Here is a 27,677-nt window from a genome sequence, read left to right as displayed (position 1 = left end):
TCTTAGACTCTTGGTTTTTCAATGATTGGGCTTCCTCTTGGTAAGTCTGATGCAAAACTTAGCTTCTGCCAGTGAACAACTTCTATCATCATTCTGTATTAAAGCCCTTGAGTCTCTACATCTTCTCTTGGTCTAACAGATTAATTTTATCCTATTTCTGAGTTACAAATAGTGTTACAAATATTTGCATGTTTAGAAATATTCTTTGGAGAATATTTTATGTAAATCCATATTTTTTTAAGTGCAAATCAATTGCAATTGTCCCGTCTTCAGCCTCCATCAAGGGTCATGGGGCTGATGGAGCCTATCCCAACTGGCTACGGGCGAAAGTTGTGGTTCACCCCAGATGACAATGCCGGATTATCACAGAACCACACAGAATCAGACAACCACTCATTCATACACTCATACCTATAGAAAATATGGAGAGACTAGTTCATCTACGGTAAGTTGTATGTTTATGGATGTGGGAGGAACCCGGAGAACCCCCCCCAGAAATGATGAGAACATATAAATTCAACGCAGAAAGGAATCGAAGCTGAAATCTTCTTGCTGTGCATTCAGTATGGGCCACACACACACTGTGTGTTTGTGTGTGAGACACCTTTGCATTTTTCATACTTTATCATTGTTTATGTAACATACTGTATATAAATAATTATGCACAGGCAAAGCACGCATTTGGTTGATAAAAATGTGTTCTTTTTTCCTAATTTAGGGGGGTTGGGGGGCATTTTTACAAGGCTGGAATGGATTAAAATGATTTTAGTTATTTTAAATTGGGAAATGTTTCACATACAGGTTTAGGCAGGGAACAGATTAAACTTGTATCATTCATGCATTCATCCATTCATCCATTCATTCATTCATTCATTCATCCATTCATCCATTCATCCATTCATTCATTCATTCATTCATTCACCCCAGACATATTAAGTCTTTATGGGTCTGTCTCCTCGGAGACATCACTGTGTACGGTGTTGGTGTGTGTGTGTGTGGGGGGGGGGGTGTACAGCATCTGACGTTACTGTAACGTGCACGCATCGCGGCCGCCCGCTCCTCCGTGTCCCGCAGCCACGCCCTCCCATCTCCGAGCCGCTCGCGTGCAGCCGCGCGGGGGCTTGCCGGTGCGTGCGTCCGCCTGTCGAGCACCCGCAGCATCAGCAGCACAAAAGGCGTCGGAGGAGCGGAGCTGGCCTCACCTCCGCGCACATCACCGGGAGGAATCGCGCCAGGGCAGGGGGGAAAAAAAAGGTGCTGACACTTTGTGATTGTGTTTTCTTTGTGTTGTTGTTGTTAATTATTTTCCATTTTCACGACGCTGGTGACCTTGTCACTGTTTCCCAACGCACATTTCTCATTGATCGGATCAGATCTACGTTGATATGTGTATACGTGCGTGTGTGTGTGTGTGTGTGTGTGTTATATGCGCGCTGTTTATGGGAATTAGATGCAAACACCGATGCCAGCAGGCCAGTCGTTATTTATTTATTTTTGTGTGTGATCCAAACCGATTTTAATCATTTTTCCCGACAGGATTCCATCACTGTGGGGACAGCCGTGAACGGATTCTTTGTTCTCTGTGCGCCTTTTTTTAACCTGCAATTAATAGAATGTAATCCCTTTGCGGCAGCTTCCGCTCATCTGCCATTAACGGTCACGTATTGATCATTGCCTTTGGATCTATCCTCACAGTGATCAGTGTCTGTCTGACCGCGATACACATGTTGGAATACCGGGATTCTCGATTCAGCTGGATGGCGATGTGCAGGCCATATGGTGCGGACCCATATGAGTGTGTACTGTGGACAATGTTCCACGCATTTAATTAAAGGCTCATCAATGAGTGTTCTTGCTGTCACGTCAGACATGAGGTGTGGATAGTAGAAATGAATTCACAGGCTGTTGGTTTTAGATTTTATGGTGCTAGATTTTTATTTTTATTTTTTTAAATTATGTCAAGCGGATGTTGTTAAATTGTAGTTTGTGTGTTCTGACAGGTGAGTGATGACAGATCAGCCTCTCACACTCAATAATGTATCTGTCACTGTCGAGACTGATTAATGAAGAACTGCACCCATCACATCCTGATGGTCTGGATTCACACATGCAAAGACTTCCACAGTAAACAGTCTAAATTATCACATCCTCACCCAGATAGTTTTCCTAGTGAAAATACTTCCAGAAATATCTGGAAAGTGTCTCTGAACCCTGCCCGACCCCATCCATGTTATCATTTATCTCAATTCTGACCTGCTAAAATTCACTGGATTTGAATCACTGCAAGGTAACTAAGAATGATCTTTGTTTTAACTGCTTTTTTTTTTTAATGCAACTTGTTTGCTGCACATTTAACAAAAACAGGATTTAAAAACAGCAAGCTTCATAAAGGCAATACAAAACTAGAAAGGCACTCAATTGACCGCATACCTCATAAGCCACCAACAGTCAATCTTAATTCAATTAAGATATCATCTAAATTCCGCCAGGATGTCTGGCATCTAAGTGGTTACCATCACTGTTAAAGTAAATGGAGAAAATCACAGATCCACATCTTTGTCTGAATCTACGCCAAAATTCCATGATTCCGATTTTTTTCCCACTCCTCCATCCATGATCATGGTAACCTGTGAATAGTGAATGTGTAACTGACAAACATGGTAAAAAAAGCTCTATAAACCCTTGAGTTAGGTTCTGCTCAAGGTTTCTGCCTGTTAAATTGGGTTTTTTGTTTGTTTGGTTTTTTTGACGACGTCACCAATTCTTGCTCATGGGGACAAATTGGTTCTGTGTAGAACTAAAGGTACGATTTATATCTGGAAAGTGCCTTCAGATAAATTCTGTTGTGATTTGGCAAAATGTAAATAAATTAACTTGACTTAAAGAAGGTAAATCCTGTTGACTGCGTCCAATCCAGTCTGATCCAATCTATTTAATAATCATTAAGACATCTATTTATTTATTTTTCAGTAGTCTTGTTATCAGACCAACAGATAAATAGTCAAGACAGGAGTCAGGAGCACTGGCCGGTCAGCAACGTGTACTTCAGTACAACAAGTATGAGTACTCATTCACTGATCCAACCATCCATCCATCCATCCATCCATCCATCCGTTTTCATCCGTACCTATCATCTGTATGTTAGCATTACCATGTTAGCGTTTAGCTCGACTGACAGAGGAACTAGCAGGGCTGTACCGTTTTATGGTCAGAGAGACAAATATGACAACTTGGGTAAAAAAGACAATATTGACTGAATATCAGGGTGATGATGATGATGATGATGATGCATAAATTTTTGCCAAGTCTTTTTCCCAGTACATCATGCCATCATAGCCTTTTACACATCAATACGCATCTTGTTTTTCGTTAAATGACAAACTCATTTCCATGGAAACTTGGACCAACTGATCGGATGTTAAATGCAGCGACTGGCAGGGGATGGTGCATCCCAACCTCTGTATGCATGAAATGAATTCCTCTGTGTGAGTATATGTGAATGTGAATATCTGTGTTAGGGTGTGTTGGTGCTGCTCTACTGAGGGGGGGGGTTCTATTTTGGTACCGGGTCCGTCAGAGAGCAGTCTGTCTTTGAAGTGCCACGCTGCTGTAATATAGGCTGCATTCAGACTGGTAGAGCCCTCATCATTACCATATCCCTGTGAGGCTGCAGTGTGATGCTGCCAAAGCTGGAGAGAGGAGAATCTGGCCTTATTACACACTGCAGGCTGATGCACACAGCTATTATGAATCCAGAGGAGACTAATATGTTCATAAAGCCGCACTTTTATTGAGTTGGGGAACTAAGCTGCTGGTTTTGAACTCCACAGTGCAGACTGTAACACAGATTTGCAGCTGTAATATTATTAAGTAGTTGGGGTACACCACATTATAAGCTGCCGTAATCACACATGATGATTACTGTTGAGCCACAATGAAAGCCTTTGTGTGCATCAGTCAGTAGAAATGATGAATGCCACTCTGTTCTCCTCCACTGCTATCAAGGGGGGGGGACACACAAAGTGTCACTTTGTGCATCCTCAGCACAGCAGCACTGACAGACACAGGAGAAGAGTTCACGCTGGCCCCATCCCACATGACACACCTCCTCCATGTGCTTCACTACCAACACTCGTGTGCACTGGTGAACCCACACTGACAGGATGAGCTTTCTGGGTTTGTGACTACGTCTTTAAAGGGCAGTCAAAATGTTCATAAGAGTTAAAATATCAAAGAGTGTCACACACACACACACACACACACACACACACACACACACACACACACACACACACACACACACACACACACACACACACACACACACACACACACACACACACACACACACACACAAAACTAAGCCTCCGCATCTGACACCTGACTCCAGGTAATGCCCTAGATCCACAGTGGCAGCAGGCAGGTGGAACGGCCACACACTCACACACTCTTTCTCAAAGAGCTACTCTGTAACGGTAAGAAGTACTTTAATACAGAAACTTTGATGAAACATCAGCTTCTCACGAAGCATACAGTACAGGTTAATTTTGTTGATTTGCATTTATTCTTTGTGAGCACGCCTGCGTGAATACATCATGTCGTACAGGATGACACAAGGAAGGAAGTAGAAAAACGCTACGGAACACCAGAATGGTGGTTATATGTTGACTTGTGAATGTCATTAGCTTTATTGTTTGAGATGCTCTTGCAGGAGAGGGAGGCGTCTTTGATTGCTGGTTAGTTCACACCATTGAGCATTGTTAAGTAACTGCAAGCTAATATGGAAAATATAACGACAGTCATGTGATCCGTTTCTGTCAAATCTATTGTTTCTCTACATTCACCCTCTGTAATTCCTGGCAAAATTCCAAGAACACCTTGTAGCGTTATGTTTTTAGCAATAGCTGAACATTATATAACTCATGAAGGTATTGTTAACTGCAGACCTATTGGACTGAATACTATTTTGTCTAGAATGCACTCGTAGCTGCTACTGGAGTTGGACTGGTTCTCTAACCAGGTGTTCAGCCGTGCTCTGGGTGGGTTAGTTTTTCATGTCGTCACCACTTTTATCCAATCTAAACTGCCTCAATGATTATTTGGTAATTTTCCGTTAAAGTATGTACATCCCGCCTCAAAGCAGTGAAGTAATGTAATAGTGTTTGTGTGTTTGTCCATTTGTTAGTTCGTCCACCAAATATCTTCACAACCGTTGCAGATAGAAAGATGAAACAAAAAGCACATTACTCGGGCAGCAAAGGGCATGAAAAGGAGATGATGACCATGACCTTGAGAAAACTAGGTCAAGGTCAAATTTCAACTTTTGTACACTCAGGAACTGTATAAGATAGAAAGACGAGGGAGAAGGCAGGTGTGGGTAAGACCATAGATCAAAGCTAGTGCTTTGATCTATAACGGTAGGGCAGAGCACTAGCTTTGATCTTTGACCTATGCAGTTAGGTCAGGGTAAAATTTTGAATTCAGGGGTGTCGCAGGATGTTGCAGTCTCTGGGTGCCTTGTGTGTTCTGTCACCAGTACTTTGTATTGAAGACCAAAGAGGAGGTTTATGGATGTAGTGAAAGAGGACATGGAGGTAGTTGGTGTGAGAGAAGAGGATGCAGAAGACAGGGTTAGATGGAGGCAGCTGATTGGCTGTGGCGACCCCTGAAGGGAAAAGCCGAAAGGAGAAGAAGACTTTGTATTGAATATAATTAAAAAGCTAACATGATAAATAGCATTTGTATGTTAGCATTGTGATTTTAGCATTCAGCTTGATTGACACAGGAACTGGCGGTGCTTTTCTGTTCTGTGTTTTGAGGGTGCGGTGATCAACTGCAGGTTGTTTAGAGACAGTGAGGTGTGATGGGGTTTTTTTTAATGAGGGTAAACGTGCTCATTTTCAGACAGTCTGTCCTGGACGACGTCACGTTAGTCCTCTGGGTCTTTCACAAGAGACGTGACAGGAATAGCCGTGTCAAGACCAAACACGTCATAGAAGATGACATACCGTTTAATGTAGTTAATGTGTGTGGTGTCCGGTGAAGCTACAGTGTATAGCAGACCATGTGCTACATCAAACATGACAGTCCAGTGGAAATATTGCAGGCGAGCCCTCAGTTCAGTGATCAAAGGTCACTAAAATGTCTGGACAAAGCCTATTTGACCTTTGACACCTTAATGAAAAATTAGACCTATACTGTAGCAAATGTTTTTTGTAATGTTTTCATGGTAGCACGTTTTTCTAGTGCATTTTCCGCAGCCAGCTGCTTAACATCTGTTTGCCTTGTGTGTTTTATGATGCACAAAGTGTTCGGCTGTTTCTTTGAAATGCTGACATCATGTGTACAGGCCCGCGTATTTGATGGACACTGGAGTACTTCATCGTTGTCCTTGCTCACATAAACCTGAAGTAAACTAGGAGAAACATGAAGACGACATGTTCACATGCACATGTTGCACAAGTCAACTATTTGGATCTGTTTGTAGTGATAAGTCTGTTCCATCCATCTGCTCTGCTTTCCTGCTGCTGCTGACAACCAGAAACTTCAACTTTCTTTACAAGGAAGAGAGAGACTGGATATGAGGCATCGCATTTCATCTACACTTTGTCACTTCATATACTCTAGATAGATGATGTGCTGCACAAAAGTTCTTCCCATCCACCCCTCTCATGTCATTGAGACGTTAACAGATCCAACAAAGCCAAACTTGCTGTTTTGTCTCTATTTATTCCACCATTTTCAGCAGAGGCAGCGACTTTCGCCTGGATAGAGCGAGCTTTGTGCCAAAGGGCAGATCGATGTTCCCTAAGGGTTTACTGCAGTGGTGTGCAGCTAACTATCACAGGGCCCCACCGCGTTTGTGTGTCAGCTTTACCAGCAAGACACTTGTTCTGTAACTTTATGGAACTTAACTGCTGCGACATAAAGCCATGCCTGTCCTCCACAGCAAAAGGACTGCAAAAGAAAAACAAAAGAAAACAAAACGCCGACTACAATGAGCCGCAAATCGCACCAATCTGTGTGATCACAACTTCACCTGCTCAGCATTACGATAGCAGCAAACAGCCAGTCAAAGCATGCAAACAAACAGACGCAATAGAATTCAGATTGTTTCTCGTTAACGCCCACCAGCAGACACAGTTGATCCCTCTCCTCACTTCACACACTCTGCCTCTGTTCACACACTCTACTACCAAACATGCTTGTCCATACGTCTTATTTTTTGCTGGCAGCACAAAGGGGCCTTTCAGGGAGGAGGCATTTCTGTCTGCCCTGTTACCCTCAGGAAGGAAATCCACGCGTTGATGATCCAATAAGCGACAGCAGACTCCTCTTGTTGCTCTCTCAGTTCTGTCTCACACCCCATTGTTTCACATTGCCAGACCGAGCGCTTGTGGTTTTGCTCAACATACAGTTCTGCAGCGCATACAGAAAACCTGCTGCAGACAGACGCTTGGAGACGCAGGGTCCAGGAAGCAAACTGTGTTCGTTGGCTTGTCTCACTTTGTGACAAATAAGGCATTGTTCATGTGTTTTGTTTCATCAGTTCTAACATGAATTCAGTAACAATACACAAAGGGAATGCCCACTAAATGTGGGCATGTGCAAAACATTTTTTTTGTTTTGTGTCACCATCTGCATCTCCCAACTATTTTATTTTCATTTTGGATGTGAAGCTGACTTGTTAGAGCTATTTCCATGTCGACAAGACGTAATAGAGGTCTCATTTTGCATTTTGCATCTTTATTATTGTGTCCCATTCAGGCCAGTCACCAAGAACCATTCTGCAAGAACCAGTAAAATTGGTTTTTTTCATGCCAATGCCGCAGGCAAATTTTAAACGGAGGCATGTAGCAGCGTGAATATTCAAAGCCTCTCCCCCTGGGCCTGTTCTCACTTTCTCCTCTTTTAGAAGTTCACATTTGCTCCTCTGCAGCAAAGGTGATGAATCCCCTTGCTCATTTCCTTCCTTTCTCACCACAGCCAAGGTGTGCAGTGACCATGGCAACAGACGCTACGGAAACAAAGCATGGCATGCTTTTAGAGGTAACCAAATCCAAAGGCCCAGGTAAATAGGAAAAAATGAGTGCTTTCAGCAACATCTTAAAGGGACAGTGTACACAACAGAATCAGTGGTAACATCACAAGGGTGAAATTACATCACTTGAACTTTTTACAACTGTCTCTTTAAGAACTGCATGCTATGGTGTTGGGGTTGACTAGCGCCTGTACGTGTGTGTGTTCTTGTTTTTGACTCCTTCGGTTGCTGTTGTAGTTTACTTTTTATCTGACCTCTTCAAGCTGTTTTAAGACATTTTAAATTGTGATCAGAAGGATCATCGTCAACTAAACAGACAGTTAAAAAAGCAACATGTGATATGTGATGCATGCTATGCATCACATATCACATGTCCAAAGACAGAGCTCAGAGAAAGTGATGGTGAAAGATTGTGAAAGAAATCAAAAGAATTGTGTCAAGTGTAAATAAAAGGAGGATGTTATGAGTTAGTCATTTCCATCAAATAAAATTGCAAATATAAACGAACAAAAATAAAATATTGTTTACTATGAATGTATGCCATCCTAAATTTAGCGTGTTGTGACAGAGTTGTGTTCTTATTGTCTTACATCAAGTCTTCTTTTAACAACATTCAGTAAGCATTTGTAATCTGAGGTTTTAAAGTGGAATTCTATCACCTTCTTGTTTGACATCTTAAATACTTACGGTTTCTGTGGTTGTACTCGGTGCTTTGGGATCATTGATGAACTGTCATGGTCTGGAATGCTGGCCAGCCAGTCTAGTACCAAGTGTTTTATTTTAATCTTATTCTCTGTCGTTAAGTTGTGTTTAAAGGGTTTAAAGGTGTGACAAACCCAAAGAAGTTGGAGGCATTTCTGCAATTCACATCTCACCTTCTTCGTTCTGCAGATGAGTCAATTTACTGAGGAACAACCTGTTCCTAAGCCCATGTAATGCAACACGTCGTAGAACCACATTGGTTTCAATTCTGTGCAGCTTGAAGAACCGAAGGTCACAAGTATCAAGTTTTGGATTTTGTCTTTGCATTTACATGCAGACATTTCTCCAGATTGTAGTTTTATACTGATATCATGAACATTAGATGGGGAAAATTCTGTATATTCAGAATTTTTAGAATATTTGCCAGTGCAGATTTTCACAGAGGCGAACATCTCCCAGGCTCTGCTGAATGACTGAACCTTTGAGGATGCAGTTACCCGATAACACTGAACCCAGTCTTTTGCTGCCCCTGTCCCAAATTTTGTAAATGTGTCAATGTCATGAAAATTTAAATAGGTATGTATTTTCCAAATGTATGAGGTAGGTATAACTTCATACATATGTTCTTTGAGGAAAGGATGGGTTATAGTTAGACTTTGAGGAAAATGACCACACTCATTCTCGCAATCACAGCAACCTGCTGTATTTTTCTTCTGCCACCAGCTAGTTAATTTGCCTTCATCAGACTGCAAATTTTCCTTGATCACATGGCTGGACTGAAAACCAGCAGGAGTTCAGAGGCCCAGAGTGAAAACGTAATGTACTACATTCACACAGGAGAGTTCAGTCCAGTCGCCCATGCCACAGAAAAACTGTCCTTTCTCATTTCACAAAGGAGTGTGTGAGCAGGCCTGTGGCAATCCATTATGGGCTTTGTACAAGAGAAGAAGCACTACATGGCACCTATCTCTAGGAAAGCATGCTACAGGGAAAGGAACATCAGGTTCGCCCTGTAATATCACTCAGTGCACATAGAGACAGGAGGACTGGGTCTGACTTAGTATTGAGCACTTTAATAAGAGAACAATGCTTTGTTGATTGAAGGCTTGGTTCACAAGTTGTTAAATAATTGTCTCATGAACGTCTTATTTTTTTTCAAATTGTAATTCAAGGGAAAGCAAGTTTTAAACATAGTTGGTTCAGTTGTGTATTTGTCCCTTCGTGATGGAATGACAGGCTCAGACTGATGCTGTTTTTATTGGACACAACTGCTTACTCTTGTTTTTCTTCCATTCATTTGTGGTGAATAAAAGCATATAATACAGGAATATATGATGCATAAATATATACAGACCACAAACACTCGCCAACACAAAGATTAAGACACTTCGGCGCTGACGATCTAAGTGGACAAATTAGTTCACTGTATCATTTCCCATGATGCCTCCCGTGTAGTCAGCAGCATCTCAAATGAAATCCCACACCAGTTACTACTTATAGCTCTGAAAGGGATACCCACAGAGCCCTGAGGATGCCTGTCTGCACAGTGGTGTAGAGTAGCTGTGTGTGTCTGTAACATCACCCACGCAGTTCATCCAGTGGACCTCCACATGTGTACACACATAGCTGCACAGACTAAAACACAACACTCAGTTTGAGATCTTGGATGCAAAGATGTTTCGCTCACACAAGGGAAAGTTGAATTCATGTAATTCCTGGAAAGATGACAAAGATGTCAAACAAAAGTCCAAAGTTAATGCCATAACCTTGCTTCATGACTTCCTCGTGAGCCAGAAATAGAAGGGTGTATCACAAGTGTGTCTTATTACGTAGTTATTTACTTGTTTTTATTTTTTGATTGCGCGCTAATCGTTTATCGCCACATAACAGCTGCAATATGTGTCAACGCAACCTCAGTTTTACCTCAGATAACACAAGTTTACATCTTAGACAGTTGTTTGACTTTCACTTCAGACGCCATGTGGACAGACAGGATGTGGTTTGGGTTTTACATGTCTTCTCTTTTTTCTCAGGAGTAATCATGGATTTCTGTTTACTCTGCATTTTTCTCAAGTTATAAGTGCTCTAGTCTCTTTTACCCTATGTTGTTTACTTTCCAACTTCCTGTAAATACAAGTAAGTATGAACCACGGAGCCAAGGTTTTCGTCTCATTCCAGTATTCTGTCTTCATTCAATCACATTTCATTATCACATAAAAACATACCCATGGGCACCTTCCTGCTTGTTAACGTCTTGCGATACATAGCTTGACAATATGATTGCCTGCAGCTATGGATGTCATCTATTTGGTTTTTCCAACAGAGAGAAAGCGACAGGGCAAATTCCAGCCCTTCAGACGTCTCTTTGGGAAAAAAACTAAGAGGGAGCCAAAGTGGGCCTTTGATGGAGCAGCGCTAAAGACTAGTTTTTCCATCGGGGAAGTGTGCAATGGAGTTGTATCTGACGATGAAGCGTCCGATCACAATCTGAGGTAACCAGATTAATTTTTACCCATATTTCAGTGATAATGAAACTGATAGCTCTCGTGACATTTTATTACTACTGACAGAAGCTACGACCTCTGATCTAATCCCTGATAAATTCATGTAAAAGGAGTTTTATTGCCAACTTTATCTGGATGAGAAAAGACAGATTAAATCCAAAGTCTGGATTCTCAACAAGTTTTTAAAAAAAAAATTCTTTCTGTAACAGAAAAAATGAATTTATCACGCTCATAAATTGTGATAACAAAATCTGTAGAGAATAAAGGGGCGAGGCAGGGGGGGTACTCTTCAGATAAAGCTTTTCTGGTTTTCCGGAACTGCTGCTGTAAATGAGGTCATTTACTTGTCTGTGTTGACTTACATGGTGAAGCTACATCAACCCTACATGATAAATGAATGAATGACAATAACAGCACGGTGCTACGCTAAAAGCACTTTCATTCTCCTGCAGGGAGTTGAATCCCATCGGATCTCGAGCTCTCTCGCACGACAGCGTCTTCATCCCAGAGGAGTCGGTGACTGGTCCCAGTCTAGGTCACAGCATGTCCCAGGAAAACGTCTCCGATAAAGTTAGGAATCTGCAGGTGGGCTTTGTAATGTGTAATCTATTGCTGACAAGCTGTCTTCTGTCGTTATATATGACATGCAACCTTCTTGTGTTCACACAGAAGCAGATAGCGCAAGGTATAAAGTTTGGCCAGAGGCCTCCTTCTCTGAGGAAAAGTGAAGGAGATGAGGGCAGTTCAGATGAGGAAGAGGTGCCCAGTAGTCCCCTGAAGGTTTTGGCCCAGGTTGAAGCTGAACCGGCAAACATAGACCCAAAGGTAACGACGTATTTTCTATTTCTGAAAACAGTTTGGTTCAGTTTGTAATGAGGAACTGTTTTGATTTTTTGAATTTAAATGATTTCAAAAGTTGGACAAGGCCTCTATTAGGTCTGGAGGTGGCTGATAAATGTGAGTTAGTGTTATTTGGATTGAAAATTACATGTGAAATGTACTGTACAGATGTGATCTTACTACACCTCTTTATCTGCTCCTAATCTCTACTTGAAGACTAAATCGAGGCGCGTCGACCGCACGATACCCAACATGGTGGCAGCCTTTATTATCAAACTGAAATTATGATCTGACTGACTTGTCAGCGGTAGAGTTCCTCTTGCATTGTGGGTATTGTAGGCACCAGATTTTGACAAAGAAGTGTCAGGATGAGCTACATGCTGTCATGTTCTGTGACAACAGCAGGTCCAGGTGGCTCAACATGCCGAACCCCACACCACCCCAGTGAAGTCTCCCAGGTCCAAGCGAGCTCTTCCACCTTCAGGAACCATCGAGTCCATCAATCTGGATGCTGTTCCACAGTCAGTTCCCCGTCTAGACAACACCGCTGCCAAGCACAAGCTGTCCGTCAAACCCAAAAATCAGAGGATTTCCCGAAAGCACCGCCGGTTTACACAGGTGAGGTAGCCCTGAAACCTTCTTTGAGTTCCCTCACACATAGTCGCAATACTTTGTCAGACTGTCACGCTCATTTTTCACACTTTTACGTGATTAAGAAAATAAAAGTTTATTATCATGCTACATTCTCAGGACCTCCAAGGGGTATCTATTCCTGGTGTGGTGCAAGAGGACCATGAGGCTGTAGGTTTGTCGGCAGATGACCAGCGCAGAGCGTCTGCTGAAGAATCCTTAGAAAGCTTCAAGAAACAGAAACTCCATCAGGAAGAACAGAAGACAAGGAGGAGCTGGGAAGTGGAAGAACAGAGGCTCAAGCAGGAGGAAGAGGACAAGAGAAGAGCGACAGAGGAGTTGAAGCTGCGTGAACTTGAGGAGAAGAGCTTTAAACAGCAGCAAGAAGAAGAGCGAAGGCTAAGAATGGAGGCCGATAGAAGGAGGAGGGAAGAAGATGAGAAAAGGATCAGAGAGGAAGAAGAACGGAGGCAACGAGAGGAAGAGGAACGGAGGCAACGAGAAGAGGAAGAACGGAGGCAACAAGAGGAGGAAGAGAGGAGGATGCAAGAGGAGACAGAGCGACGGCTGGAGGAGGAAAGGAAACGACTGGAAGAGCAAAGGAGGAAAGAGCAGGAGAGAAGAAAGCGAGAGGAGGAGGAGGAGGAGGAGGAGGCCAGGAGGCAGGAGGAGCTTGAAGCTGCAAAGAAGAGGAAGCTAAGAGAGGAAGAAGAGGAAAGAAAGAAAAAGGAGGAAGCAGAGAAGAGGATGAGACAGGAGGAAGAGGAGCAGAGGAGGTTGTCATTAGAGGATGCTGATGACTGCTCAGACCTGCAGAAGAGGAAGAGGAGGGCTGAGGAGCTGCGCTGGAGGGAGATGGAGGAGAGGCAGAGGCCTTTTTCTTTCAAAGTTTCCTCTGGAGAAAAGCAGATTTTGTTTCAGAAAGTCAACCTGACGCCTGTCACGCCAGCCTCCAGCCACCAGAGCGGTGCTGTGGTCGAACAAAGGGAGAACCCTACGTCTTCCTCTTCTGATGGACTAGACTCCCCCAGTCTGCTAGCGTCTCCATATGTACCCCACACCGCCATCTTAGTGACAGGTGCCCAGCTCTGTGGGACCGCTGTCAACCTCGACCAGATCAGAGACACCGCCTGCAAGTCTCTGCTGGGTTTGGGGGAGGATAAAAAGGCCCCGGAAAAACCTTTGACCAAAAGTAAAGCTTCACCAGACCGCAAGTCTGGAAAGACCAAGTCCCTGAATGAGAGTTCGGTCTCTTCGGACCAGTCTGGTGCAGCCATCCTTGCAGAGTGGGCCAGCATCAGGTCAAAGATATTCAAAGGAGTTGAGGAGGGTAAATACGATGAGTACCCAGACGCAAGCAGGAACCAGCCTCAGCCCGGCAGCGATGAGCCGCCGGCGTTCTCTCACACGAACCTCAGGAAGACCATGTCTGCCAGCGCCAAGTTCTCCATCACACCTGCGAAAAAGAAGTTTGGAGATTCAAACAGGAACTCTGAGGTGTTTGGTACAGATGGTAAAGAAGCAGAAGTCGAAGCTACTCATTCTGAGAGCTCCACTGCAGCTTCCCCAGCCTCAACCAACAAATGTCCAACCAGGTCGAGTAAAACTGTCCGCATTGTAGAAAGAGGATCAGAGGAGTGTATGTTTGCCAAAGACCTCCCGTCTTTCCTGGTTCCCAGTCATGGAGACAAATCTGAGTGCCCAGACTTGAGGAGCAGGGCTCAAAGTGAGATGGAGGTGTCTGGAAGTAGAGAGGAGGGAGAGGATGAAGGCCAAGATGGAGAAGACAAGCCCTCACCTTTTGGCATAAAGCTAAGACGGACCAACTACTCTCTCCGCTTTCACAGTGAACAATCCACTGAGAAAAGAAAGAAACGTTACAGTGCCGGGGACAGTTTTGATGGTGTTCCTTCACCTCTTACTCCTATTGAGCCAGACTCTGAGACTTCCTCCGTCTTCTCTGACAAATCGACACCTCCATCACCTCAGAAAGAAGGCGCAATTAGCAAATACTTACATGCATCTGCTTCCCCTGCTGTTCCTCGGTCGAAAGAGATCAAGTCTACCACCTCCATTCCTCACGGCGAAGGTGAGAAAACACCTTCAAAACAGCTGCTCTATCACAGACAAAACACATCTAAACTAACTGGATCAGTCCTCACACCGCCTCCATCACCACTACCTAAAGTGAGCCATGGCCCTCCTAGCGATGCCCTGACTCACAGGACAGGGTCTGCAGAGTCATCCAAGCAGCAGCAGACGAACAGGATTGATGAGTCTTCATCAGTGGCTCAACAGAACAGCCAAAGCCAAGTGGAAGAGGAGCCGAAAGAGAAGAGATCCTTCTTCCCCTCCATTAACATCCCTTGGAGAGAGAAGGCTGACAGAAAGACAGAGCTCATCAAAAAAGGTCAGTCTTATTTAGGAATTAAAAAAAACAACCCTCCATGGGATAACCTGTGTGTACTCGTGTCGCTCAAGTGAGTCAAGTGTCGTGTCTATCGGCAAATACTGAATAAACAATAACTGGAATTAAGTAAAAGACTTTTTTTAAAAAAATTTGCTAGATAGTCCAAGCATAATAGCATAACAGTTAGAATATATCTGTTAAATAGTAATGCCTCCTTAAATGGCCATACCTGTTTTAGAGGAGCTGAAAGCAGGATTTTGTTGTCAGAGCCAGGCTAGCCAGTATTTATCAGAAGATAAAATTCATTTGGATCTTTTTGTCTGGCACTTGGCAAATACAGTTCTTGGAACCAGCTAAAATTCCTTTGTGACTGAAAGTTTTCATGTGCTGAAGGTTAGCAGATTTTTAAGCTATGGAAATGGGAATGCTGTCTATTTATTTAGTTAATATTAATAAAAACATTGCATTTTGCGAAAACAAAATAACATCAGTCTCGCCGTTATACCAACATGCATGAATTGGTCCCGCAGAGAAGCCTTCACTGCAGAGCAGACACTCACTGGATAGTTCCAGGGTCCAGGAGAAGGAGGCTGGGCCCTTATGGATCACGCTTGCCCTGCAGAAGCAGAAGGGCTTCAGGGAGCAGCAGCAGAATCGAGAGGAGCGCCGTAACCAAAGAGAGGCCAAACTGGCTGAGAAACAAGCTCGAGATAGAGACAGCGTATGTGCAAAAAAACCCCAATTCCTTCTTTATTTGTATTTCTTTTGATATATTTTGCTGTTTGCCTCTGCTCCAACAATTGTACTTCTCCTCTGCAGGTTACATTGGTCAGCCCTACAGACAGCAAAGGAAGTGGAGGCGTCAGTACTTCCTCCAAACCTAAAACACCAGACGAGCCGAAGCGCCCGGAAAGCCTCCTGGGACGCTTTGAGCGCAGAGAACACCTGAAAAAAGCCAACACTCTACCCAGCTCTGTCACTGGTAAGAAGATGTGTGCTGAGGACGAAGGTCTAAAAATGATAAAGCCATGCATTATTGAAATTATTTTTCAATTTGGTGATAATTAATAATAATTTTAAATGTGAAAAATGTGCGACTCTTCAACTTTTCAGTTGTCTTGTAGCTGTCTGTTGTCTTATGTGAATTAATACAAAAATAATCATTCACTGTTCTGATAATTGCTTCATTTTATTTGACCAAATGCACCAAATATTATCTGGTTTGAGATATGTAAAGATTTTTTTTACATTTTAACAAATCTAGTTTCAATCAATGCTTCTCATAAAATACACCTTGAAAGGCTGAAAGGACTACATTTGAAACAGAAATTGTACCCGATTGGTTCTTTCAGTTGAGATTGCAGACTCGACACCGTCTCCTCCCGCTGTCAAGGACACGTCAAAGCGCTTCCCATCCAGTGACTCTGCACAGGTGTCCACTGAGCCAGCCTGGCTCGCCTTGGCCAAGAGGAAGGCCAAAGCGTGGAGTGACTGTCCTCAGATCATCAAATAACACCCAGCCAGCAGTGAGACTGCACACTGCCCACAGACTCAAGACGCACTTCGAGAGTCACCTCCCAGAAACCCTCCATGGCCTACTAAACCTACACACTGGCTCCTACTACTATCATATTAAAGTGCGCTTCACATTCAGATATTCCAATAACGTTGCATATATGTACATGATTGTTACACGCATGCATAGTGAGTACAAACACAGTTATGTGTCCCAAAAAAACCACACACACACACACACACACAAAGAATAAAGACATTACAGTCTGGGACATCCCAGCAGCCAACCGCAACCATGGCTGGACACTGTAATAGCCAAATCCAACTTTTTTATTTCGTAGCCCACTGTGTCACCATGGTTGTAAATAGAACACGAAGCTGTTGTTCAACACAATAAAAATGACTTTCTTTCTGTATTAGAAGCGACGGTCTGACATGTGACAGTGTTTTATCGACTGAAGGTAACTGTATAGTGTTTTAAGGGCTACCAGTAACAACAACCACACCTTTGAATCTGTTCATGGGCGGATAATGGACGTCTTCTCTGCCCTCACTCACATTGTTTATGTCAAAGCAGTTCCTTTCTGTGTTGAAATGACACCACATCTCCTCTCTGAGCCTTGTTTGTCCACGTACAAAAGAACAAAATACTTTTTTTTGTACACCTTTTCTTAGCATAGCTATTCTCACTGTGTCCGTGACGACTGTGATGGCCGACAGAGACTCTCTTACATTTCTGACATTAGAAAGGAAACAGAACCGCTCCCGACGTACCTACACACATTAAAGTGTTAATGGGCGTGTCGGTATCAAACACACCTGCTTGCTGTAACATACTCTTTTTGTAGCTGTCCTCCCGTTATACACTTGTGTTAATAGGCTGATGCCATCACTTCCTTGTAAATGTGATGTGCTCTTACATTATAATGTAAGCATTTCCTGTATGGGAAGCAAATCCTCCAGTATTCTTACTTACGTTTCTACCACTAACTTAACGAATCTGTATGTCTGTAAGTATGTACTGTATGGAAGTCGAAGGCGTTACTTCAGAAAAAGTCATTTTGGTTCTAATGTTGGTCGTGCACAATATTGTAGTGTACGCTGTGTTATATGTAACAAAAAAAGGTTTGATATTATTTGCACTTTTTTGTCCCACTTAGAGACATTCGTGAGCAAATTCCTTAAGAGGTACACAATGTTCTGAATAATGTAAATTAAATGATGACGTAAGAATGGAAAGACTCATTATTTCCCTCAACACTGATTAGGTTTTATTTCCCGAAGCTCCACTCTGACATGAGTTGCAACTCGAAATATTATCCTCATCGACAGTTAGCTTTAAACAATAGACAGAGTCATTACGACACCCAACCACCAGCGACCGCCCCCACACCACAGGGGATGAGAACAGCTCCCCAGGGAGAGTGAACGACGACAGCATTTTCCCATCGTGTCCATCCAGGATCCACAGTGTCCCGTCTGTGGAGGCCACGGCAACCAGCATCCCGCTCCTGCCTGCAGCAGCACCGTCAAACACACACGGACTTGAGTACACCTTTCCTGTGGTCCGGAAAGTCCAAACTAAAGAACCGTCGGCACAGTTCACACAGTAGAGGCAGCCGTCGTGTGATCCGCACAGAACCCTCTGCTGGTCTGATGTGATGCATGGAGAGGAGAAGACGGCTCCTTTGGTTAAAAACTGCCAAACCTGCAGTCAGAAAGGCATTGTGTTCTTCACTGTCACAGGATGTTAAACTGGTTAAACAGTCTAGGAGCAGTAGCAGCACACGCTGCAACATTTTCATGTGAGTATAGATGTATGTGTGTGTTATGTGTGTTGTATCTCGTGCATAATGATTTCCACAGTCTGATTTGAAAGTAAATTCTACCAACAAGTCAAAGACTGTGTGAGCACTCCACTGAATGGACTCAGTTTGTGTTCAGTCACATAGGATTTGTTCATAACACCAAACCGGAGCAGTTCTCCATCTCTGCTGCTTCCCTGCTTCTCACCAGTTTCCCTGCGTTGGTAAAGCAGCAGATGTTTCCGTCCACTGAGCCAATCAGCACGTGAGCAGAGGTGACGTTTGGAGATGAGAAAAACGGGACGTCTCTAGAATATGACCAGAGGATGTCTCCACTGTCCTGGGATGGGAACAATGCTCATGAGGCAGCAGAGTGTACCACGGGAATCCTCTGAACAAATCAGCATTGAATGAATTTGGGTGTTTTCCTTACTCACAGCGTCCAGACAGAGTAGGTGTCCTCCCAGTGAAGCCACATAAAGCTGTCGTACTGAGCTTTGGAGGTATGGGGAGGAAAACACAGCTCCACCCCCACAGTGACGCCGCCAGACGCACTGCTCAACCTGGAAACATCGTTCACGTACCCTTAAGTTTGTAAGGTTTTGAAAACACACCAGTCTGAGTCATCGTTGTGTTTGTGTCTCATTGTAGTAAAACACACTCACCTGTGGGTCCAGGGCGTAAACATGGCCATCGTGTGAGCCGACCATCACCAGCCCCGTGAGGCGATCCACAGCAGGACAGCTCTTCACAGCGTCTCCCGTTTCAAACGTCCACCGGGTCTTTCCAGAGGCGGCACACAGGAAGTACACCCACCCATCATAGCAACCTGAGGAAATCTGATCGTAAATCCTACAGCCAATAACCATCAGACACTCTCACACATCCCTCTCAGATAATGACCTACGACGACGAGCCTCCCGCAGTGAGACACCGCAGCCGAAGCTTCGATTCTGTCACCGAGAACTCGCTCCCACAAGAGGCTCCCCGTGGTTAGGTCTAACGCTTGGATCCTGTGAGAGTGGGAGCCAATGAACACTGTAGTTTTACTGTCATGTGACCTCTGATCTGTTGGCTCCTGCACCAGAAGCACTGGGGAAGCATCCACACATCTGCCTGTGTCTGAGGACCAGCTCTGTTTGAGAGACAGATCACCTCCACCTGTGTCACGACAACTTTCTCCTCCAAGTGCTCTGGTACGAAAGTTTGAGATTGTCTCCAGATGTTTCATTTTCACTTCTGAGACGTGTCCTGCTCGACTTATAACTTTAAAAGGTCGCTCCTCCTCTGCTGCTGCTGTGGACCGTCTCTTTGCCGCCATCGGAGGAGAAGCATTAGCGTGGCGTTTCTTTACCTCTGGCAGGGATGAAGGACTGTTCTTGAGTGGCGGCGTCAGTGCTGCTCCTGCAACATGGTGCAATATGTCGGAGAAGGTTCCATTAAATATGACCTCCAAAAGCTCTGGTGAGGTCGATCCTACAGCGGTGACGATGTCTTCACAGAGGTGCAGCGCCTTCAGAGAATCTCCTCCACTCAAAAAGAAGTTGGAATCAGGGTCAACAATCACATCCTCGGGAAGACCTAAAGTTTCCTGTTGATCGGTAGTTCAGAAGATTCATTCAAACATCTTACGCCAGGAAGTCTTTCAAAGTAGATACTATGAGGAAGGTAGTGAGATACCTGCCATAAGGACTGAAGCATTTCCTTTAGTTTGGTGATGTCTGCTGGTGAAGAAGCGGACAGTAAACATCGTCTCTGACTTTCATATATCTTCATAAGAGCCTCCATGTCTGTTTTCCCTGTAATCAATCCAGTAGAAGAATAAATGAAACTGAATTAACGCCTCTACCTCCAGTTGTGACTGTGTGTCTGATGCTCACCATGGGGGGTCATGCACAAGTCCGGGACCACCAACAGCGTGTCAGGAACACTGTAAGATGGCAGCCGCAGAGACAGCTGGCTCCGGAGGAGTTTGCTCAGGTCTCTGTCTGTTCCGCTCATCTCGTTCACGGAAGGGGAGAGGTCTTCCTGCTGCTCACCCGTGATTGGTTGTTCCACATGCTCCCGTGTAGATGTGAGGGGAGACGCTGGTCTCTGGTCGTCACACGCGGAGACCACAACAAAGGAGAGCAGTCGGAGACCTCCATAGAGACCCACGGCACACGCCTCCACCATAGGGAGACTCAAGATGAGCTGGAGGGGCAAAGATACAACATTCACACTTCAGCACCTCCTGAAAATGGATGGATGGATGGATGGATGGATGGATGGATGGATGGATGGATGGATGGATGGATCTCTCAGGACAGGATCCAATCACACACGGTGGAGGAACAATAAATATTCTACATGACTGCTTTTTATTTATCTTATCAATATTATTAATAATTGTTTTGGTGAAAAATGCTTTCATGCTGAAGATTCAACTGAGAATTTAATAAACGCTTCTTTGACCCTTATTGACACTAAATGTCATAGAAGTTTATTGACAAACCTGTAAGGATATTTAGTGAGTGAACAGACAAACGTGACACATCTTCTGTCACTCATGGATGTCATGAAACGACAACATTTGTCAAAATACGGTAGATTAATGAAACCATTTTACTTGCTGCAAGCTGTCCAGGTTCACCCGCTTTCCATGGCGTTTAATCAGACGGTCTTTCCTTCCAAGGAAGCATAGCTGTGTGTCTGTAACCTTCACCCAGTCTCCAGTTGCTCTCATTTTCCAGGGAATAAGAGCGTCCTCGTCATCCAACAGACACACTCTGTCCTCTCCACCTGCACCAAGGATTATTGGGATTATTATTGGGATTTGTGTGACTGCATTAATGAGGAGTCAAGAACATATTTATCACCTATGAACACCTGTCCTTCGCCCTCTGTGATGATACAGCCATGTTCATCTCTCACTTCCACCACCGTGTCCATCAGAGGAGCCCCGAGAGGCACAAAGGTCACCGAGCTGTAAGGCATGTAATTAAATACAGTTATAATGTAATAAACTCATTTAAAATGCAGGTTCAATCACTTCACACAGGTTATACTCACGGGTCGCCAGACTGCAAAACAAACTCTGGTATTTTATAAATGCAGGCCCAGCAGGACACTTCAGTAATCCCATAGATATTGTAAATGTGGGTTTTGTTGTCCTTGTCCCTCCAACTCCTCAGCAAAGATGGTGAGGGGCAGGCTTCTCCCCCCAGAGCCAACACTCGCAGCGAGGAGCCCGATGACAACACTTCCTCTTTTAGGATGTGGCGCCCAAACTGGACAAGGAGCGCTGGCGTAACCTGCGGAAACAAGATAATACGACATGACAGAAATCAAAACATTCTCCATCAGAAGAAGCTGAAGACACGTGCCTGCAGGATCGTCGTCTTGTGAGCCTTAAAAAGGATGTGAACCAGCTGACGGGGCTTTTTCTTGATCACAGCTGGGACAATGAGGAGCTGCGCACCGGACGATAAAGCCAGGAACATATCCACCACAGAGGGGTCAAAGGTTAAAGGTGAGGCGAGGAAAACCACGTCATCTGCCCTCATCTCAAACAAAGATCTGAGTAAACAGGTTTTGATGTAGTTCTTAATATACACAAACGCACAGATACACACACACACACATGCAGAACGATGTAAACTCACCTTAGGTGAAGTATATTAGGGAGTATACATTTGTGTGGAACCTTCACAATCTTTGGAAGACCAGTTGTTCCAGATGTGTGAAGCACATATGCCAAGTCTCTGTGTCCAGCTTCACTCAATGCTACAGATGGACCGAGGTGAACAGCGCCACCTGCTGTCATTGCTCCCGTTTCCTCTGATTCTACTTGATGCTCAGCAACTGCAGGCGGCATGATTTGTACCAGGGTCAGTTTGAACTTGGGTAACGTGACAAAAACCTCCACAGATACGTGTTTGATGACAGCGGTCTGGAATCTCTTAACAGGAGGGGGACATAAAAGCGATGTAAATATTAAATACTAATCTTACAAACACTACAGATCATAGATTTTATTGTATTTGTGAAAATCTGAACATCAATTTGACCATTTCCCTTTTTTTTCTGGCACATATCTCACTAACTATATATTCTATCTTTACCAAAGCACACAACTTAACTATCTGTGCTGTTTAAGATTTGGATTTTTCAACAATTGTTTAATTTAATTCGAATGAAGGTTGATACTTTTCTTAACATACAGTATCTGCAAAAACACCACTTATTACTCTAGGCTCACCAAATCTTAGACAAAAGTTGGTCAGTTGGGTCTACTGTAATTTTCCAATATCGGATGTTGTCATGTAACCTGTGCCAGGACTTGATATTTCAGCCCATTGTAAATGTAGAGTACATCTGAATCTGCCTGGATTCAATACTCATTTTAAATCTTTTTTTTCTGTTTGTGTCTGTTGACAATTTTCTTATCATGTAACACACACAAATGCCAAGTAAAGGCCAGTAAGGATTCTCTCAGTTGGAATTTTTGATGATTTTCCTTTTCAGATGTGATCACCAATTGGAATATTTTAAGGTAAATTCATTTCCCAGGGACTAAAGTCATTGCATTTTTGTGCAATGCAATGTCAGTCAAATTTAGTACCAAATGCAGCATTTTCCACGTTTATTATTTATTGATGGTGTAGTGTTTATCTGAACAACCTGCAACATGTCTGTCCTCACAGCACAGTACTTGAGGCCACAGCGGTTCATCACTCTGGCAGAGAGGAGTCCTGGAGTTTCTGGGTCCAGTGGCACATATGCAGCAAAGGACTGAAGGATTCTAGCACAGAACACAGAACCATCCCAGTCATATTAATAGACAGTCAATGACTCGTTTAATTGATAGAACATTAACATTTAAATCTTTTAGGTGTCACGCTCATAAACTCGTCAGATGGTCTTTTTTTGTCCCCTCATGATTGAGCAACAAGAACACACTCACCCCAGAATCCAGACAGGGATGAATAAGTCATCACAACAATAGAGCCCAATTACTCCGTTAGTATGAGAACAGCTCTTTCTTAAAATGCGAGACAGTTCGCCGGCCAGTTCAACCAGATCTCGATAGAGTAGAGACACAGGTGTACCCGACATGGACCCGCAGTCATAGGTAACAGCAGTCCTGTCAGGGTGCTCAGAGGCAGCGGCGGCTACGAGCCCCTGCAGCGTTCGAGCAGACATAGCGACGAGTCTTTAAAACACCATCCTAGCTCTTTTAGGGCGCTGACTCTGGGCACAATAACCTACAAATCACTTTCACTTCATTGCCTGTTTCATTCAAATGAGGAAATGTTACTCGTTTGCACCCAGAAAGACAGCGGAAGTGTTAGGAATACAGACTTGAGTTGACTGTGACGCGCGAAGATGACGTATTTAAGGAACGACATCCCAGTAAAGGGTAGTTCAAGTCTTGTGGACGCGTTCGTCCATTTTCCAGAACTATCACTTACTAAAACCAGTGTAACAACAATTAATAAAGAGAAAGTACAATGTTCATGAGAACGATTATTTAGCAATTGTATTAACTGATTTGACTGAAAACAGAAGACGGAAATATGTGGGGTTCATTTATTCGAATACTGTCGACTTCGTGATGTTGCAAATGCTGACACGGTACCCTTTATCCTGTATATAACTGGAATTAATTATTTCTATATTTGTTGAAACAAAAAAAATCAAATATTACTACGCGTTGTGAGATGTTTTATTCCAATAATACACAGTATATTGGCTAAATGTGGGAAACCTGAATGTCCTATAACACCCAAAAGCACCATGAACACTGTCCAATCAACTATCTCCAAGTTGTGGCGAAGGGATTTCGAACTTAAAGCGCCGTTTTTTGTAGCTCAAACACCCCTCTACTGTCACTGTCAGCATAAAGAAAACGTATTTTTTGCAACATGGACATGCGCTTAAATAATGAGATGCATTCAAACGTCTTGAAGTACAAACGCTCAATAGATCGAATCATAGACAAGGTTTGTACTTGTGGCGGTGGGTGTTGGTAACGTAACAATTAGCATGAAATGTGCTAGCTAAGGTTAGCTTGCCCATAAACGTTGACATGTAAAAATCCCACGTTGTTACTCATGTGTCTCCTCAACAGTATTCAAGGCTTCAATGTCAAGACGGCGGCAGAGAGGTGGACTTCAACAATACAAACATCCGATGTAAGTCAACAGTGGATGTTACAGAGCGACTATAACCTGGCTTCGGGCCAACTTAAGGGTCTCCATGTTAGCAGTAGCTTCCATCCGTTCCATCTGTTCTAGTTATTCGGCAAATGAGTCAATAGACAGACTCAATGCAACCTTTTGTTTATCCATTGAGTTAAATGTATGTAAAAGTTCATTTTCTGTGTTTTATATTTATATATATTTATAACCCTAGCCATCAACATAACAAGAGAATATGTATTTGACAGTCTTTTTTGCTGATCATTATAATTGTACATCTTTGACTGAGTCGTTAATCACAAAATTTGCGTAACAAAGTCGTGCATTCAAACGTACGATATTATCATTATTTACTTTTCCATTTTCCATTCAGTCTAACATGTCAGTGTTTGTCATGGGAGTTTGGTAATTGTTCTCTTTTCCTTCTTGACTCTTTACATGTTGAAGTAATTCAGAAGTACATGAAGCGGTCAGAAACAGTCCTGAGCAGCTTGGAATCACAGGTTTGGATCACTGTTATACAACACTAATATAATAATACAATTCTGTTACCACATATAATGTAGTATAATGTACACAGTGGTACTCCTCTGTTAACTCAGATTTGAATTAACTGTACTGTATATAAAATGTATGTAATCCTCAGAGCCTGACAGATTTGAGAGATGACTCACTGAGAGGTTAGTAACCTAAAACCTAATGAGAAATTTACAAAAAGATTTTTAAAGATGACATATTTACAAAATTGACTCCTGATTTATTTCACCACAGCTCATGACAGTACAAGAGAATCTCAGGTATGTGTACTGTGGTTGTTTCAACAGCGCTGTCTTAAAAATGTATAAATCAGAACCCTAAATATTATGGTATATTTTCAGCAGTTGGATATTACACATCAGGATGTTGGAACCCACGACACTGGTGTTTCTTCTGTTTCCTCGACACAGTGTACTGTGGAGGATTATGGTAAGAACAAGTCAGCAATAGAAAAAGTTTTCAAATGCATCATTAAGATTCCCATGAACAGAATGTGTCTATTCTCCCATTTGTGCTCTACAGGTGAGGCTAGAAGTGACGTAACTCAGCTGACCGTGAGCTCATTTGATGAAAGTCAGAAAAGCTTTTCTAGTACAGAATTCCAACCTGAAGACCACGATGAGGAACTGGAAATGTCTCTTAGAAGTCATGGCAAATCCTTCGTGGAGCTCTATCCCAGCATGATTAATCGAATAGGGAGGGCCTGGCATCGACGGCATGTCACTGAGGCCGCTGACTCCGTGGTGCGGAGGTACCGCCGATGGCGACAGCAACCGAATAGAACTTATCTCAACGATACCTTCATTGTCACAGCGAGACACAGCAATCCCAGACAGATTACCAGCAAGACACCGATTAAAGAGATGATAAGCAGCCCTGTGAAAATCCAGGTGATGGGAACTGATGCTGTCCATCGGTCTCCATTGCGGATGCTGGTCAGTCCACAGTCAAAGCAGCAGTCACCTAGTAGGGTGAGAGGTGAGCACAACCCACCTGTCCTCGTCATTGATCTCTCTGATTGTTCTGAGACATCTCAACCTAAACCAATCTCATTGAATGAGACGTTCAATATGTCCCAAATGGAACAGTCCTCCTATATTGTGAGTCCTCCACGACCATCATATCCCACTGCAAAAACATCCCTGGGCCTGGCTGTCAAACATAAAAGGTTTTCTCTCGGTGCACACTCGCCGCAGACTGATAGGAGCGCCATGTATCCAATACACACCACTGCTGCTGCAGAGAGCGCAAACATCAGCTGCTCCCCACTCAGGCCCAGTCCCTTAAAAGCAAGAATGGCCAGTAGCCTCAGTAGATCACCTCATTCTTTTTACAGAAGCCCTAAAGCACAACCAGAGGAACTCTTTTCCACAGAAGCTACACGGCCCAGATCAATGTCCACTTCTCTCTCCTCCCCTCCACCAAAGCCATCTGTGCCACGGAGCATGCTTTATGAGAAAGATTCCCATCATTCCTTCCAATCACAGCCATCTTCCCCTCTGTCAGCCAAAGCAGGTCATCGTAGGCTCCGTCGGCACCTATCCTTTGACTCGTCGTTGCCATTCACCCGTAACTCTGACTCCCCAAAGGAGCTTGATGAGGACTTCATAAAACTTTACCACAAGTTTGTGTGCCAGAACAAATCCCCTTTTTTCAGGGGGCTTCCGTGCCGGTATTGTCTGAGAAGCTCTGAAGCCACCAGAGGCCACTCTTCTTCAGCTCTGGCTGCCCTCGCTTTGTCACCCCACCGCTCTCTTTTGAGGAAACGCCACAGAGAGCTAAGCTTGAGCAGCCACCCCCAGTCCAAACGTTCCAGGGACGACTACCCTGAATCCTCTCCCGAATTTAAACGCCATGGTATGGAGATGCGAAGGCACAGTCTCTCTCAATCTGAATGTGAGCATTATTGCTTCTCCAGAAGCCCAAGTAAACGCAGCATGTTTCAGGGATTCATCACCCAGCAGGGCTCTGCTCAGGACAGCTGAATGAGTCAAGGGTGTAACATGTCTGTACTTCAGCTTTCTGGCCTGGATCAGCCATTTCGTCAAAACTGTATTGTCTTTTTATGCTTTCAGTAAAATTGTGCTGAAATGTAATGTAATGTATTCTCTGTTAAGTCGCAATGGGTGTATCCCTTGCTGTTGTTTCCAATCTTTAGTTTTTCTTTATGGACTCAAACATTCCTGTTCTCCAAATCACCTCCTGCACATCCCAACAAAAATAGAACGAAGCGATGGAGGGAAAACCAACCAAACATCAGATGTGTGAAAGGAATATGCAAGCAGCATGAGGTCTGATACAACCAACAGATTACACCTCAATATTGACTTCAGTCCACTTAACTGAATTGTTCTGAAAACCTAAACTCAAAGTTGTCTTTGTTTCCTTCTTGGAAGTTTTTTGGGATATTTTTGTACCTTTTAATACCACCTTAGAAAAATGTTAACCACTTTGGTGTACCATCAATGTTAATATCATTTTGTGTTCTTAAAACTTGTTCATTATAATAAA

At 43.5% G+C, this 27,677-nt stretch overlaps 3 protein-coding genes across 8 annotated transcripts; 2 read left to right on the top strand and 1 right to left on the bottom strand.

Moving 5' to 3' along the window:
* Positions 1–1,149: 1,149 nt before the first annotated feature.
* cracd (capping protein inhibiting regulator of actin dynamics) lies at positions 1,150–16,643 on the top strand. Of its 3 annotated transcripts, none has more exons than XM_068319371.1 (9): positions 1,150–1,254; positions 11,067–11,235; positions 11,700–11,832; positions 11,917–12,072; positions 12,490–12,705; positions 12,838–15,127; positions 15,658–15,848; positions 15,947–16,109; positions 16,480–16,643. In XM_068319371.1, the coding sequence occupies exons 3-9, from the start codon at positions 11,791–11,793 to the stop codon at positions 16,638–16,640; spliced, it is 3,219 nt and encodes a 1,072-aa protein (XP_068175472.1). In that variant the 5' UTR covers positions 1,150–1,254; positions 11,067–11,235; positions 11,700–11,790; the 3' UTR covers positions 16,641–16,643. The 3 variants fall into 3 exon arrangements, with proteins under 3 accessions (XP_068175472.1, XP_068175471.1, XP_068175470.1); XM_068319370.1 differs by lacking the exon at positions 1,150–1,254 and adding an exon at positions 10,734–10,879 and having other exon boundaries at positions 12,493–12,705; XM_068319369.1 differs by lacking the exon at positions 1,150–1,254 and adding an exon at positions 10,734–10,879.
* Positions 16,644–17,880: 1,237 nt separating this feature from the next.
* Positions 17,881–23,795, bottom strand: aasdh (aminoadipate-semialdehyde dehydrogenase). 4 transcript variants are annotated; one of them, XM_068319372.1, is made up of 14 exons: positions 23,393–23,795; positions 23,110–23,230; positions 22,092–22,387; positions 21,813–22,005; positions 21,499–21,740; positions 21,306–21,412; positions 21,056–21,228; positions 20,328–20,640; positions 20,128–20,246; positions 19,351–20,038; positions 19,113–19,276; positions 18,885–19,010; positions 18,656–18,787; positions 17,881–18,350 (listed from the first exon to the last, which is right to left on the bottom strand). In XM_068319372.1, exons 1-14 carry the CDS (start codon positions 23,629–23,631, stop codon positions 17,907–17,909), a joined length of 3,357 nt encoding a protein of 1,118 aa, XP_068175473.1. In that variant the 5' UTR covers positions 23,632–23,795; the 3' UTR covers positions 17,881–17,906. The 4 variants fall into 4 exon arrangements, 3 of the variants coding, with proteins under 3 accessions (XP_068175473.1, XP_068175475.1, XP_068175474.1); XR_011036731.1 differs by having other exon boundaries at positions 18,211–18,350; positions 18,881–19,010; XM_068319374.1 differs by lacking the exon at positions 23,393–23,795 and having other exon boundaries at positions 22,092–22,290; positions 23,110–23,222.
* A 502-nt stretch (positions 23,796–24,297) lies between these two features.
* On the top strand, positions 24,298–27,591 carry si:dkeyp-117h8.4 (uncharacterized protein LOC572032 homolog). The gene is made up of 7 exons (XM_068320083.1): positions 24,298–24,431; positions 24,560–24,623; positions 25,077–25,132; positions 25,276–25,309; positions 25,401–25,426; positions 25,508–25,595; positions 25,689–27,591. The coding sequence occupies exons 1-7, from the start codon at positions 24,354–24,356 to the stop codon at positions 27,149–27,151; spliced, it is 1,809 nt and encodes a 602-aa protein (XP_068176184.1). The 5' UTR covers positions 24,298–24,353; the 3' UTR covers positions 27,152–27,591.
* The last annotated feature ends 86 nt before the right edge of the window (positions 27,592–27,677 follow it).

Source organism: Antennarius striatus, chromosome 7 (genome assembly GCF_040054535.1).
Source record: "Antennarius striatus isolate MH-2024 chromosome 7, ASM4005453v1, whole genome shotgun sequence".
Classification (NCBI taxonomy): Eukaryota; Metazoa; Chordata; class Actinopteri; order Lophiiformes; family Antennariidae; genus Antennarius; species Antennarius striatus.
This window is presented reverse-complemented; position numbering and strand designations above follow the sequence as displayed.

What these genes read in the sequence shown, in the direction of transcription:
- aasdh (XM_068319372.1), bottom strand. Translation starts at nt 23,631, where the DNA reads ATGTCTGCTCGAACGCTGCAGGGGCTCGTAGCCGCCGCTGCCTCTGAG. An exon ending in TTTACGCCCTGGACCCACAG is followed by an intron (nt 19,011 to 19,112) that starts GTGAGTGTGTTT and finishes CGATGTTTCCAG; the next exon opens with GTTGAGCAGTGCGTCTGGCG. An exon ending in TTACCAACGCAGGGAAACTG is followed by an intron (nt 18,351 to 18,655) that starts GTGAGAAGCAGG and finishes TTCTGACTGCAG; the next exon opens with GTTTGGCAGTTTTTAACCAA.
- cracd (XM_068319369.1), top strand. Translation starts at nt 10,846, where the DNA reads ATGTTGTTTACTTTCCAACTTCCTGTAAATACAA. An exon ending in CCAACTTCCTGTAAATACAA is followed by an intron (nt 10,880 to 11,066) that starts GTAAGTATGAAC and finishes TTTTTCCAACAG; the next exon opens with AGAGAAAGCGACAGGGCAAA. An exon ending in ATAAAGTTAGGAATCTGCAG is followed by an intron (nt 11,833 to 11,916) that starts GTGGGCTTTGTA and finishes GTGTTCACACAG; the next exon opens with AAGCAGATAGCGCAAGGTAT.
- si:dkeyp-117h8.4 (XM_068320083.1), top strand. Translation starts at nt 24,354, where the DNA reads ATGGACATGCGCTTAAATAATGAGATGCATTCAAACGTCTTGAAGTAC. An exon ending in CAACAATACAAACATCCGAT is followed by an intron (nt 24,624 to 25,076) that starts GTAAGTCAACAG and finishes TACATGTTGAAG; the next exon opens with TAATTCAGAAGTACATGAAG. An exon ending in TGAGCAGCTTGGAATCACAG is followed by an intron (nt 25,133 to 25,275) that starts GTTTGGATCACT and finishes TGTAATCCTCAG; the next exon opens with AGCCTGACAGATTTGAGAGA.